This window comes from Pogoniulus pusillus, chromosome 32, assembly GCF_015220805.1.
Source record: "Pogoniulus pusillus isolate bPogPus1 chromosome 32, bPogPus1.pri, whole genome shotgun sequence".
Taxonomy (NCBI): Eukaryota; Metazoa; Chordata; class Aves; order Piciformes; family Lybiidae; genus Pogoniulus; species Pogoniulus pusillus.
The window spans coordinates 5,729,776-5,744,008 of record NC_087295.1 but is presented as its reverse complement, the minus strand read 5'-3'; the positions used below and the strand labels follow the sequence as shown (position 1 = coordinate 5,744,008).

General features: G+C 45.5%; 1 protein-coding gene across 3 annotated transcripts in view; it reads left to right on the top strand.

Annotated features, from left to right (window-relative positions):
* Window positions 1–14,233, top strand: part of ITPRID1 (ITPR interacting domain containing 1) — a 33,255-nt gene that overhangs the window by 5,663 nt on the left and 13,359 nt on the right. For all 3 annotated transcript variants that reach the window (XM_064169708.1, XM_064169707.1, XM_064169709.1), the window contains exon 3: window positions 7–61. In XM_064169708.1, coding sequence (XP_064025778.1) covers window positions 7–61 — 55 coding nt within the window. The remainder of the gene's footprint in view (window positions 1–6; window positions 62–14,233) is intronic.

The window sequence follows — 14,233 nt, the reverse complement described above, 5'->3', positions numbered from 1 at the left end:
TTTCAGATTCGGAGTTTTGAGGATGAAACCCTAGCTGAAAGTCCCACTGACATCACCTCAGGTGAGTTCTAAGAAAAAGATAATTTGGCCACTTATGTTTTTAAAACACTGTTCCTATGTAGCTGCTTCTAAAGCTTATTCTAACAATACATCTTCCCCCTCTGCTCCAGTCACCTTTGGCATGTGGAAACTTTAGATATGGCAACCTAGGTGATATGACTTGCTAAATCACAGGACTGTAAAGTACTCTCATCTCATCAGGCAGGCACTTGTGCACATGAAAAGGGTACACCACACACACAGCTCTGAGTGTACAAGGTCCCTGCCTCATGCTTTAATCAAACATCTCTACTTGTCCAAATAACTCCAAAGCTTTGCTCCTGCTCAATTAATTATTTGCCAGGCTCAGCTGACCTCTTTTCCACCAACTCTCAGATCGTTAATAAGTAAGTCAATTAGGAGGCTGGAGATAGTAGCTCTGCAGCCACTCTGTACCACACTCAACCAGGACAGCACAACCAAGACGTTCTGGTAGCAGCGTGTCCTCCACGCCATCTGAGCCTCATATATCACATAGACTATCACCACATGAGCAGACATAGCATTGAATCATGTGTTAGAAAGTAAGTTATTTGAGGAGTCTATAAAAGGATTAAAAGCAAAGCTGTTAGACCAGATGTTATGCTGCCATTTGGGGCAATCTGGGTTTGGAGCTGGAGAAATGTTTGCTGTCAGGGATGGCTGTACTGGGGAAACGTCTGGTCAGCCTCCAGAACAGGGAGTGCTTGGCCTTGCTCTCTAGGGACCCTTGCTAATCAGTGCTTAAAGCAGGACTTGTGGTTGGGTTCATTTCTAACTGGGACAGAAATTCAGTGTTAAAGTGCAAATAAGTAACAAGAATCAGACAGCAGTTGCAGAATCACAGAAAGACAGAGGTTGGAAGGGACCTCTCGACCTCAGCTTTACTGCCAGAGCAGGTTCACCTAGAGCAGGTTGCAATTGACAAAGAAGAAAGTTTGGTCAGCGCTCACCTTTTGAGGAGGACATATCAATTATGGGGAGCCAACAAAAATAATCAACCCAAGTTGAAACACAAGCATCAAAAATAAATTCAGATACCCACTGGTGTTGGTCATGCACAGATGGCATTGTCTGGAGTGACAGCTGGGTCATGAGCCTGTTGAAGGCTCCAACTGACTTCAGTGATGGTGGAGAGCATGTGGGGTTTTCTTAGTGTCAGAGCTGAGCAAGAGATGATGTTGAGGTGTTGGAAGGTGACAAGAGAAGGGCAACAAAGCTGGTGAGGGGCCTGGGACACAAACCCTATGAGGAGAGGCTGAGGGAGCTGGGGTTGTTTAGCCTGGAGAAGAGGACGCTCAGGGCAGACCTCATTGCTGACTAGAACTACCTGAAGGGACATTGTAGCCAGGTGGGGGGTGGTCTCTTCTCCCAGACGACCAGCAACAGAACAAGGGGACACAGTCTCAAGTTGTGCCAGGGGAAGCATAGGCTGGATGTTAGGAGGAAGTTCTTCCCAGAGAGAGTGATTGGCATTGGAATGGGCTGCCCAGGGAGGTGGTGGAGTTGCAGTACCTGGAGGTGTTCTAGCAAAGCCTGGATGAGGCACTTAGTGCCATGGTCTGATTGATTGGATGGGGCTGGGTGCTAGGTTGGACTGGATGATCTTGGAGGACTCTTCCGACCTGGTTGATTCTGTGATTCATGAACAAAGGACCTCTCCCCACACCGATAGTCTGGCTCATAGCAGTACAAAGAAATGGCCAGGATGAGAGCAGTGAAAAACACCATTTGGACAAACATTCAGTGAGAAATTTAAAAAAAAAAAAAAAAGATAATGTGGACACAGCTTAGTGGGAAAAAAAGAATTGAAAACATAATAACAGACCCACAAATGCTTTTTTTTCCCTCCTTCTTTGTCCATCTCAAAACCAAATGACGGTGCTATTTAATGACGAAGGGCACTAGTTAAAGGATTTAGCAGATTGTAAAAGGTAGAAGCCACAAGGTGAGCAGAAATAAATAACTCTATGCCCTGAACACCCCTTTAAAAGACAGGAACAGGAATGCATTTGGTAGTAGTTTCATGACAGAAAATGCAGGACTTATTTGCTTTTAACTCTGGCAAGACTGTCATTCACTTAAGTGATCAATAAAACTCACACCAGTAAACTGAGCTCATGTAAGATTTATTCCTTTGGTTTCCTTTGCAGAACCATACTACTACTTCAGAGCTTTTTGTTTAAAACTGATATGTCTCCCTCTGTCTTTCTCTGTTCTTTTTGCACTGTTGGTGCTTGGTCTAAATTTAAAATGGAGATTTCTGACTTCTTTTTTCTTTCTTCCCCCCCAAGCTTTTTTTCATATTCTTTCTCATTGCTTTTTGCTGACCCACCCCTCCATAGGAGTATTATGATGACTTCAACTTACTGTGCATCATGGAAACAGTCTAAAAATTGCCGTGTCTGGAACATTGTTAGCAGTGAATAATACCTATCGCTTAAGCAGGTTCCTACCAAATTCATCAGAGTGTGGCTCAGACCCCTAAGAAGGGGTCCTCAAAATAGAAGCAAGTGGGAATCAGAGGGAAGCCAGGAGCCTACACAATGAAAGCTCAGCTCCCAGGAGAGCATGCCTGAATTCAGATTTGGCTTCCAAGTTCCTTGGGGTACAGGCTGCCTGTATTTCAAGGTTCATGCAGTGCCCAACACCATAAGCATCCTCTCTCGTTTGGTTGTGGGCTCTGCTGGAAGGGGCGTGAGTGATGATGAAGATGTGAGAGCCTGACGTGACCCTGCTGAAATGGGAGCTCACCTGAGTGGGAAAGTCTGAGGTGCTCACTATGAGAAGAACTAGAGATAGATAGGAACAGACTGCTTTGCCTAGATAGAGCGTATTAGAGACGGGTGACTTATGGAAGCGCTTGTCCCGGTAGAATTGTCCTTTGGCTCTGTAGCCTGGCCTCAATTTTAGTCCAATTGCTTAATTTTCTACACTCCCCACGAAAGCCAATTCCCTGGCTGCTGTGTGTCTTCTTTATATTTCTCCATAATGTAGATTCTGGCTGTTTAACTGCAGTAGGCTTTATGATAAGGCTTTTTTCCCCTTCTCTCTTGGCAGAATGCTGAGACTTAATTTTAAAAGACGCTCGAACCCCCCCCAAACATCCCTGAATGACTTAGGGAGGAAGCAGAGAGTTTTCTAACTCTGTTTTAAAAAATATTACAATCTTTTTTATTAGGCAATTTTGTCATTGTTATAAATAAGTAATTGTACTGGGGAGAAGGGATAATCCTTATTTAATTAAATTCATCTATACTCCCAGGTTGGCAGCAACCAGACATATGTGAGACTAATACCCACAGCCTGCCTGTATGCATGTGCAATTAAAAATTCACTCTACAGTAGCACTGGCAGTTTAGTGTTGCTTTTGGCATTTACAAATTCTTTTATTTTGTGACTTTTTTTTTTACCATACACATATGCTGGAGCAGATGTTGCTTATTTGTTGTTTATTCAAATCTGTAGGCTCTGGCAGCTAACTCCATTGTTCTGTAATGAAGCTTTATTCACTGTCCTGTATTAGGACCCAGCAAATGCATGACAGGCAGAGTTAGCTCTCAGCAGGAACTACAGTTATTGTCCTTACTTATTGGCTGTTTATATTCTAAAGCTCACAGTTGAGAAAGCTGGCTGGGCAGAGTAAGAGGCTGGGGATGCTGTGTGCAGAGGAAAATTACTTGACTCCAGTCACTGTATCTTTGCCCTGATGAGGTGCAGGCTTGCATGTAAACTCATCTGTTGCAGGGATTTCACATTCAGCACTTGAAAAATAGAGCTGTTCTTCCCTTCCACCCCCTCTTCCACCTTGTTCTCCCACCCCTGCTGCTCTTTCCTTTTTCAATTAGCCTCTGCAAAGCACTGGGTTTAACTAAAAGATGTTTCAATGTGGCTCACCCCCGTTAGCTCAGCACGTGCTTGCAAATTCATTAGCAGCAGCATCTATTAGGGAGGTTGGTGTTATTTTGGTACGTGTTGTAACCAGCCGCTCCTCCTGACTCCCTGCTTGCTCCCCTGTCCCTCTGCAGGGCAGACACCCACCCAAAAGGCAGCAATTCCCGCACGGTGCTGACCCAAGCAGACACATTTCTCCTGGGCACTCGAGTGCCAACAGAAAGGCATTAGCCTGCTGGAAAAGCCCTCGGTAGCCCAAGAGGCAATCAATCAGGGAAGTAACCATCTCCATCTGGCTCACTGTGACATGGTAGCTCACTACCAAAGCACTTGTGATTCATCTTGTCCCAATGAGTGGTGCCAGGGACTGCAAACACCCAGTTTTTGTGGCAGCTGGGAACGTCCTAGCTTCCCCACACGCTGAGCTAACACATTAGCTCCTGTGACTTATCAAGTAGCAATTCTTTCAATTATCACACCTTCACTCCTCCTACTCACCAACTCCTCTGATGGTTTGGCACCATGGGAATATTCACAGGATGCAATTGGTATTTCTTTTACTTGTCCGAGTGCCAAGAACGTGAATTCTGTTTATTACCCATTGTCATGTCTGCCTGCAATTGAAGGAGCAATGTCTTCAGAAGTGCAAGAGAAGACACTTCTCTTTCCTGTGCTTCCAGGAGTACAGCATTTTCTGTGTTCCTCTCTCCAGTGTCAGTATTAAGAAGTGGCATGTATTTACCATTTCTTGTTTCAGTGCTGTGTATTTAACACCACTCTTCTCCATGTATAACACAGTGTACTTAAAATCTACAGTACAGACTAAAGGCAAGGGAAAGGTAAAAGAGGGCCAAAGGGAAGACTGGCTTAAGCTACAGCCAAAATCAGGAGCTGAACTTCAAAGTGTCCTACAGCTACTCTTGTGTTGAGGCTGCTTGACATTTAGGTTGAACTTTGCCCTTGGTTAATCATCACAGACAGTTCTTCTTTCATAAAATATGATGAATAGCTAGATCATAATAGCTAGATCTCTCTTTGCAACAGCTTTGTCCTCTACAGGTGACCTGGTACAAAGGAGACTTCCACCTCTTCTAGCTGCTTTGGGTTGCCACCATTTGTTTTATCATAGAATCAACCAGGTTGGAAGAGACCTCCAAGATCAGCCAGTCCAACCTAGCACCCAGCCCTGTCCAATCAACCAGACCATGGCACTAAGTGCCTCAGCCAGGCTTTTCTTGAACACCTCCAGGGACAGCAACTCCACCACCTCCCTGGGCAGCCCATTCCAATGCCAATCACTCTCTCTGGCAAGAACTTCCTCCTAACATCCAGCCTAGACCTCCCTGGCACAAATTGAGACTGTCCTCCTTGTTCTGTTGCTGGTTTTTTGATGTTGAAGCCCGTCTTTTGTGAAGCCCTTCTTTCCCATTTGTTATGTGAGAGATCTGTAAGTGAAAATAAGAGGAAATAGTATCATTTTAATGCATTTTGTGACCTGAAGAAGTCTGGAGTGGAAATCTTCTGGCCCAGAAACAGACAGAGGCTGAGAGAAAAGAGCAAAGTGTTGTGAAGTGATGAATCTTCAAACTTTCCTGCATCTTTTCTTTGTCCAGAAGCAGGGAAAAGTGTTTGATTCTCTCACAGAATTTGTCCTAATAAGACAATTTACTTCTGCAGCTCTTGAGAATACAGTGTGTGCTTCACTTTGCCACAGTCCTCCTTGATGTATCTCTCACACATATGTATGTCTAAGTTCAGCAATAGATGCAAAGGTGGAGACCCAAGAGGTGGTGATGTCATGTTCAGCAGTACAGAAAGTAGATGAGCAGCAAAGAAAAAAAGCCAGGCTGATCTTTGAAATGGCTTCCAAGAGGTTGTGCTGTCTGCCAGTGATGTCAGGACACACTGCCTGAAGTCCTTGGATCTAAGCAGCTATTCCAAGAGCCTTGGAACATTGCATAATCTTCAGTGAGTGCATTCTGAAAAGTCATTTCTCATTGATAACATTTTCTTGCATATGTGTGCCACATTTTAGGTCCTACTGCAGCAGACTGATTCATCCTGGTGGGAAAAGTTACACACACCCCCTGCATACTTAAGGCAGATGGTCCAGTGGAAGCTATAAAATCTGATGTTGTTTAAATCCTAGGGGGAGGGGAAATAGTAATACTTTGGCCTTATCCTAGGCATATTTTTATGCTCTAGAGATCCCTAATTTCTTTATGGATTCTTGTGCTCTACAGAACTCTGATTTCTTGCTCTACAGATCTTCTACATAGTTTATACGTGTATCAGACAACAAAAGAAGAACTAATAAGAATCTCTATCCTTAATGTGGTGCAGAGATGAGCATAGTGATGAAGGATGAAAAAAAGAATGAGGTACTCAACACCTTCTTTGCCTCAGTTTAGGCTGGGTCTTAGAAGAAACTTCTTCACCGAGAGGGTTCTCCAAAACTGGAATAGGTCCCCCAGAGAGGTGGTTGAATCTCCACCCCTGGAAGTGTTTAAAAGACACAGAGATGTGGTACTGAGAGACATAGTTTAACACTAGACTTGGTAGAGTTAGAGAATGCTTAGACTCAATGGCCTTTACAGATCTTCTCCAACCAAAACGATTCTGTGAGTCCATACTTGTCAACTACAGGCTGATACTCAGCATTTCTTCTTGGGACAATTTCTCTGACAAAGAGAGGCAAGTTTGCTATGTCCTGAACAGCTTGATGGCTATTACCATGGAAATAAAGCTGGCCTACTTGGCTGTTGATCTCTACAAAGGAACAGCCTGAAATCTGTCCTGGCCCCTTGACTCCTTTGGGCCCTGCTGACCAGGCAGAAGTTGCAGGACCTAGCAAGAGCAACGGAGCTCTTTCACTCGTTTTTCTCAGAGGCCTCCAAAGGTGTTGCTGGAAGCCATCCTCCCTTTTGTGAGGTGCTCTCTGTTGCAGAGCGCCCTACGAGGCTCCCTGCGATTGCTTAGCTTTTATTCATTATCTCTGTGCAGCTGCTGCTGGGAGAAGTTGTGATGTAATGTGATCTACAGTGTAGGCTGATGACATTCAGCTCTACCTCTCATTTTCATCAGAAGCAGACACAACCATCACCCGTCTCTCCCGACATTTGGCAGCAGCACGAATCTGAATTAATGACAGTTGGCTGAAGCTCAGTTGAAATAAGATGGAAGTGATACTGACTCTCAAGGAAGAGTAGGAGGAGGACCTGGCAAAGTTTGAAGCTGTTTCATCAGCTGAGGGAAGATAAAAGACCATTGTCAAAGTGACTGCAATTTCAGGTTTTGACTAGATTCATCACTACTCCTAACCTCCCAGACTGCAGGAGCATCATTTATCACAGAGAACTGCCTACAGTGTTCTCTCTTTTCCTGTCAAATTCAGCTCTTAAATCACTCATTTATCCTTTTACCATTTCTAGGGCAGTGTGTTCTTGTGTAGGACAGGCAGGAGACGAGGGGAAGCTCTGCCTGGCAGGGAAGGCAGCCGCCTGGCTGCCGAGCACGGCACTTTGCAGGGGTGTGTTTGCTGCTCTCAGCAGCAGCGTGGGAGATTCACGACGTTGCTCGCTGTTGCCAAACCTGACATGACCTCTCTCCCCAGCTACTTTAAATGGTTTCTATAGCTCCACACAGCCTATTAGACTGAGTTCTAGAGTTGTGGACCAAATTGTATTTGGGATATTCTTGCAACCTGATCTAGACCTTTAGTAGGGGCTTGGACTAGGTGATCCCTGAAGGTCCCTTCAACCCCTACCATTCTGTGACAGGGTGCAAAGGTGGAAATTTCTGGATGGTGAGCCTCTGCCACCGATGCCCACAGATGTCTGTTCTGAACCTCTCCAGAGAGGTGTACAGAGTGATTTACTAGTGCAGGAAATTACATCCAGTTCAGTGACATACAAGGTAGACAATGTGCTTCTTCCCTTGCCCTTGTTCATCTCTGATCACAGTATCATAGAGTTGTTTCAGCTTATTTAGGTAGGGAGGAGAGAAAAGCAACCTCAAAAAAACTAAACTGGTTTGATTTTTCTTTATTGAGCAGCTTTGCAGAACGCTATCAGCCAATTCAGTCCTTCCCCAAAGCTTCCTTCTACACACAAGTTCAGGACAACCTGTAATAAGAGAGAGAGAGAGAGAGAGAGAGAGAGAGGAGGGAGCCAACCCACCCGCCCGCCCCAGGCGTTTCACAGAGGAGTGTATTTATACCTGCTGTCGTGGTGCTGACTGGAATGTGCAGCAGATGTACTGCAGCTCCTTTTCAACCAGCAAATACGTGCAGCAGCTCTAAAGCACGCTAGCATGTCGTGCAGGTACCAGTGACAGCCTAGCCCCAGCATCAGGGAGCTGACTGGGCACCCTCTCACCCTGCTTTGCAGACAGGTTTTGCAAGCCGGGCAGTGCTCCAGGATGCTGTGTTCTGCCTGCCAGCCGTGCTGTGCCACGAGCACTCTAGACGGAACCGTAGCACACACTGAGTCTTCAGCCAAAAACTTGGCTGGAACTCGGTGCAAAACTGCCTTTTCTTCCTCGGCTGCTCTGGAGGAGGGCTGAGGCTGAATGCTCCGACGACAGATGTAGATTTGCTACCTAGCTGTTTCTGTCATGCTCTGGGCCAGCACCATTTGTGTCTCTAATGCTCCATGACCTGTTTCTCTTAAGTGCTTATGGTTGATATCTGGGGAGCATCTAGGACAACGTCCTCCCAGGGGCGTATGGGCCCCCGGAGCTCTGCGGGGAGCTCAGCCCTGGGCAAGGTGGAGGAGGCAGCACAGGAGGATGCGAAGCTCTGTGTGTGCCCTCCCAGTGGCCCCGGAGCTATGCACGTGTCTCCTGCTAATGATGCCTCTGACAGCCAGGCCCCACTGGTAACTGTGTGCAGAACTGCAGGCTGAGCATGGAGATCGTAGAATGGGTTGGACTGTGAGGGATCTTCGAAAGTCAGCTAGTTCATGCCCCCTGCACTGAGCAGGGACATTTTCAACTAGATCAATATATATCAGCAATATATCTGTAGCTGTCACTCAACCTACATGCCCATCACCTTTCATCCCTCCTGTCCCTGCCATAACTCTTCAGGTGCAGCATACATGCACTCATCTCCCACCTCAGTGACATGTATGGAGTCTGCAGGATTTTGCCTCCTTGTTCACTGTGAGTCAGGCTTACTCCAGAAAAAGCTATACCTGAAGTCCTCCAGACGCCAGTAGTAGCCACAGTGATGGGGAGAAGAACAGTGCAGGCTGGATGAGGGATGAAGAAGCTTGGTTTTGGTAAGTAGAAGGAAATAGCTCATAGAAGCCAGGTTTTGTTCATCTTCTAAGTTCTTCTGGGCAAAGACCTTTTGTTCTGTTCATACAACACCTACCAGCGCAGTGGAACACAATTAATGACAGAAATTGCTTTGTGCAGAGCTTTTTGAAACTATATTTTCACCCAGACACACGGTGTAAGCTGACTGGCATGAAATTCCCCTTCAGTGCAAAGGGAGCAGGGGATAGGCCGTTTGGTTTTGAATAAGAACAGGAGCTTTTACTGCAGCTGCTTGCATTTTGGGGTGTGTTACTCGCTTTCAAATAACAAGACTATTATTATAATATCGTTTATCTGATTTATTCTATAATGGCATTAAAGAAAACCCCAAAATTTGCTGAAGGACAAGGATAAAAACTGAGGTTTGTCCTAGGCTTGGGACTCTCAACCTGTGGTTTGTGTGCTGCTGCCATCTGCTGGTTGTTCTGGGGAAGTGCAGCACAAACCTGGGAGGCAACTGGGCAGCACCCAGCCCTGGCCAATCAACCAGACCATGGCACTAAGTGCCTCAGCCAGGCTTTTCTTCAACACCTCCAGTGATGGTGACTCCACCACCTCCCTGGGCAGCCCATTCCAATGCCAATCATTCTCTCTGGCAACAGCTTCCTCCAAACATCCAGCCTAGACCTCTCCTGGCACAACTTGAGACTGTTCCCCCTTGTTCTGTTGCTGGTTTCCTGGCAGAAGAGACCAACCCCACCTGGCTACAGCCTCCTTTCAGGTAGTTGTAGACAGCGATGAGCTCTGCCCTGAGCCTCCTCTTCTTCAGGCTGCACACCCCCAGCTCCCTCGGCCTCTCCTCCCAGGGTTTGTGTTCCAGGCCCCTGACCAGCTTTAACGCCCTTCTGTGTGTTTGACTATTATAGAATTCAACTACTGTTGAATTGCTGTGGTACTTAAGGCCCAGCCTGTGAGATATTTGTGTTTTCATTGAACCCTGGGTGTGTGAATATTATGCACAGATTTAAGCTTGTTCCCAGTTTCCCTGCTGAATTCACCCAGAGTGTTTAAGTTGTAATGAAGTTAATGCCTCGAGAGTTTTGTGTAGACGAGACTGCAGGGTGCTTTTGGTTATAGAATGAAGGGGAAAAGCCTCATTCTGGGTCCATCTGGGACCTTTTTCTTTGATGAAACACCTGACTAAATTGTGAGTTCTGTGTGTTTTGTAGTCCTCTGCGTGTAGCAACACCTAAATAGTTGCATAAATATCTAACATTTAAACAGCATTGCTGGGCTGCAATTGACCCTTCTGGTTTTTTGGGGGGAAGGGGGGGGGGTTGGGTTTGTTTAGAGCTTTTTTTTATGACAGGAGGAGCAGCCCAAATTTTAATCTATGAATTTCAAGTTCAGATTTGCACAAAAGCCCTTGCATGGAAAGTTTTAGTTGCCTGTGCTTCCCCATATACTCAGAGGACGTAGAAAACAAATACTGAAGTGCATTCATCAGTCTTAATGTGATTCAAAAGGCATGTAAAAAAAAAAACGTGCTCTTGCTTCCAAGCAGTGTGGTAACTCTCTTCTGCAGTTTGCAAGTATTCTCCAGGCTAAGAAACTACAAAGAGGTTGTGCTGTTTGCAGCCAAGTCCGCAGAAAAACAGCTGTAGAGTCTTCAGAGGAATGCAAAACTACACTCCAGCACTTCTATATTCATAATTATATCTATGACTTTTTTTAACATTAGGGAATATTCTTCCATTGAAGGTGAACCTAGGAGCCTGATAGCTTCAGCAAGCTCCTGCACTGCAGGTTGTTGAAAATGGGAGCCACTGCACCCCCGTGCAAATAAAGGGAGAGCAAAAAAAGTCTCTTAGTGAAATTGGATTGGTCAAGTAAAAGGCTGGGAAGCTGTGGGACCTGCAGGATTTGGAAGGCTTCTGCTTTCTTGTAGGGTACAAAATGAAGCAGAAACCTGATTAGTAAGTTCCTCTAGCCTATTTTTATTTAAAATTCAGGCAAAACAGAAATGGGATGCAGGAGCTAAACTATCCCAGTTCAATTAGCACAGAAAGGCGGAGAGCCAAGGTTTTCCTCGCTGAGGTCTTCAGGGGCAATTCTCAGGTTTCCTCTTTCCAACATAGCCAGATGTATGCTCTGCAAAGGGCCCAGAGTTGTAATTTTCAGTTCATAGCTGAATACTGGTCTGCATCTCTGCCTCTTCTCCAAACACACTTTATCTTCCCTCGGTGTGATGCTCTGCATGCATTTGCAGCATCTCTAGAGGCTTGGGGTGTCTCCACACGCCAGGAGAACTGAGTCAAGCTACATGAATAATGGATAGTTTGGTTCAGTGGCTGAACCCAAATGTTCAGGGAAATAGGCAGTTTGGGTAGAGGAGAAATGAAAACATGTGCTTAATGTTCAGGTGATTTAACCCATTTTTCTACACTGTTCTTCACATGAAAAATGAAGCTGCTATTAGGGAAATAAGTAACCCCAAACATTTGAAAGAGAAAGGTAAGACCACTTTAAAATGTCAGAATAAACTATGTACATTTTTCTGACCTCCTCCTTATCTTTTCAGCCAATTTGTATCCCTTCTAAAGACAATCTTCTAGCTGCTAAAAGCTTTAGTTCATTTAAAAGTCAGGAATTGTGGCAGCGAAGTAGTGGTGCTCATAAGGTGACCTTGGCCACTGCTGGAGGGGCTTTAGATGCGAGTCCGTTCAGAGACAAGCTGCCACCAGCATCCATGTTGGACACTGTGTAGGTAGAGGAATATATCCTAGGAGACCTAGCAAAGACCTGCTGTGGACCCCTGCAGAGTCAATCTCCTAACAGAGACTCAGGCTATGGCTGTCCTCACTGAGTAGCACAGCCTGCCAAGAAAAGCTGGACTGCTCCCATTGCAAGCCATTAACATTGCTGAAAATATCACAAAGAGAGAAACTCTATTCCTCCTCAGGTCAGCATCAGGCATGGGCTGATTTGCAGTCACACTTAATTGCTATTTGGGCCACTTAGAGGAAAATGAAGTGATGGATTGACCAACTCCTCCCCCAAAGCATCATTTCCCTGGTATGCAAATGCTGCCCTTCACTATGCAAACATCACCTGGCTCTAGCATACAGCCATTAAACCAAACTATATTTACACAGGTTGAAAGTGAGCTGCCTCAAATGGAAAAGGCTATTATGTTTAATCTAGCTTCAGCATGGCCCCAGACTGCAGTGCAAGCTCTCCTCCCAGTGCAGGGAGCATACCGTTTGACTTGGCATCCTTGTGGTGGGAGCACTTTGACAACCTCTCCACAGCTTTTTACCTCACCTTGAATTTGAGGTCCAGATTCACTTTGACTAAGCTTTATTATTATTGTTATTCAGATTTGTTGTTGTTGTTGTTGTTGTTAAATCCATGGTCTGCCCAGGGAGGTGGTGGAGTCACCATCCCGGGAGGTGTTTAAAAAGAGACTGGGTAAGGCACTTAGTGCCATGGTTTAGTTGATTAGAAGGTGTTAGGTGGTAAGTTGGACTTGATGATCTCAAAGGTTTTTTCCCCAGCCTGGTTAATTCTGTGATTTCCACTGAAACCAAGGAATTTGGACTGGCTTTGAGGAGAGTGTTCCAGAAACATCTCATCTTTTAAAATCCTCTTATCCTCACCTGCCTACCTTTGACAGGGTCTGGCACACTAGCCAGGATCTTGCAAGTCAGTGTGGGATGCAGTGATTAAATTAGCCATCTGAAGGTAGTTGGAAGGTAGCCACAGTTCAGACCTTCAGAGACACCACTTTGCACTGACTATATGGGGAATTTAAGCCTGTGCTCTAGGAGATTCATTACCCATCTAATATGTAGGTAGGTGCAAATTAGATGCTTAACTCAGATGAAGGTGGCTACTTGGGCTAAGGACAGGAAACCACAGCGACAAGCACAGGTGAATTGTACTTATTACAGTTCTACTATAACTTTCTCTCTCTTTTATTGAAGTTCCTATTTCACTAGCATGAAAACTGTAGAAACTGGGTTTATGCTCAGGTGGGTCATTAGGTCCTATTATAGCACCGTTTAAGAAAAGATATGTAGGGAGCCTTTCACAGTGCTTTGAGCCTTAATTTGTCTACATACCTTGCATGTTTACTCAATGGCTGCAGCGCACACATCATGTCTCCTTCCAGCTCAAGTCTGGGGATGACTTGGATGTCTTTCTGTAGCCTAGTGATACTAACTTGATCTGCAGGCCTTTCATCCAGTCTTTAACATCTCACTTTGTGCAGAAAGATTAGCCTGGAGTCCACTGCACGTGGAAAAAACCTTCAAGAGTTGTCAAGCCCCAAAACAGGCTGCCTAGAGAATGGTGGAGTCAGCATCCCACAAAGTATTCTGAAGATGTGGAGGCAGCATCCCTGGAAGTATTTCAAAGATATGTAGATGTGGTGCTTAGTGACCTGGTTTAGTGATGGACTTAGTTATGGCTTAATGGTGGGACTCACTGGTCTTAAAGGTCTTTTCCAACTTGAATTGTTCTAGCAGGTGTAGGGAGGTTCTTCTCCCCCTCTACTCTGCCCTAATGAGACCACACCTGGAATGCCATGTGCAGTTTTGGGCTCCCTAATTCAGGAGAGATGGGAACCTGCTGGAGAGAGTCCAGTGTAGAGCCATGAGGATAACTGGGGGACTGAAGCATCTTCCCTGTGAAGAGAGACAGAGAAACGTGGGGCTGTTTAGTCTGGAGAAGAGAAGACTGAGAAACCTCATCAACGTCTATAATCTGAAGGGTAGGTGTCAAGTGGATGGGGCCAGTCTCCTTATGGTCGTGTGCAGCAATAAGGCAAGGAGCAATGGATGCAAAGTAGAACAGAGAAGGTTTCACCTCAACATGAAGAGAAACTTCTTTGCAGTGAGGGTGACAGCTGGAACAAGCTATCCAGAGAGGTTGTGGAGTCTCCTTCTCTGGAGACTTTCAAAACCAGCCTGGATGTGTTCCTAAGAAAACTAGGGGA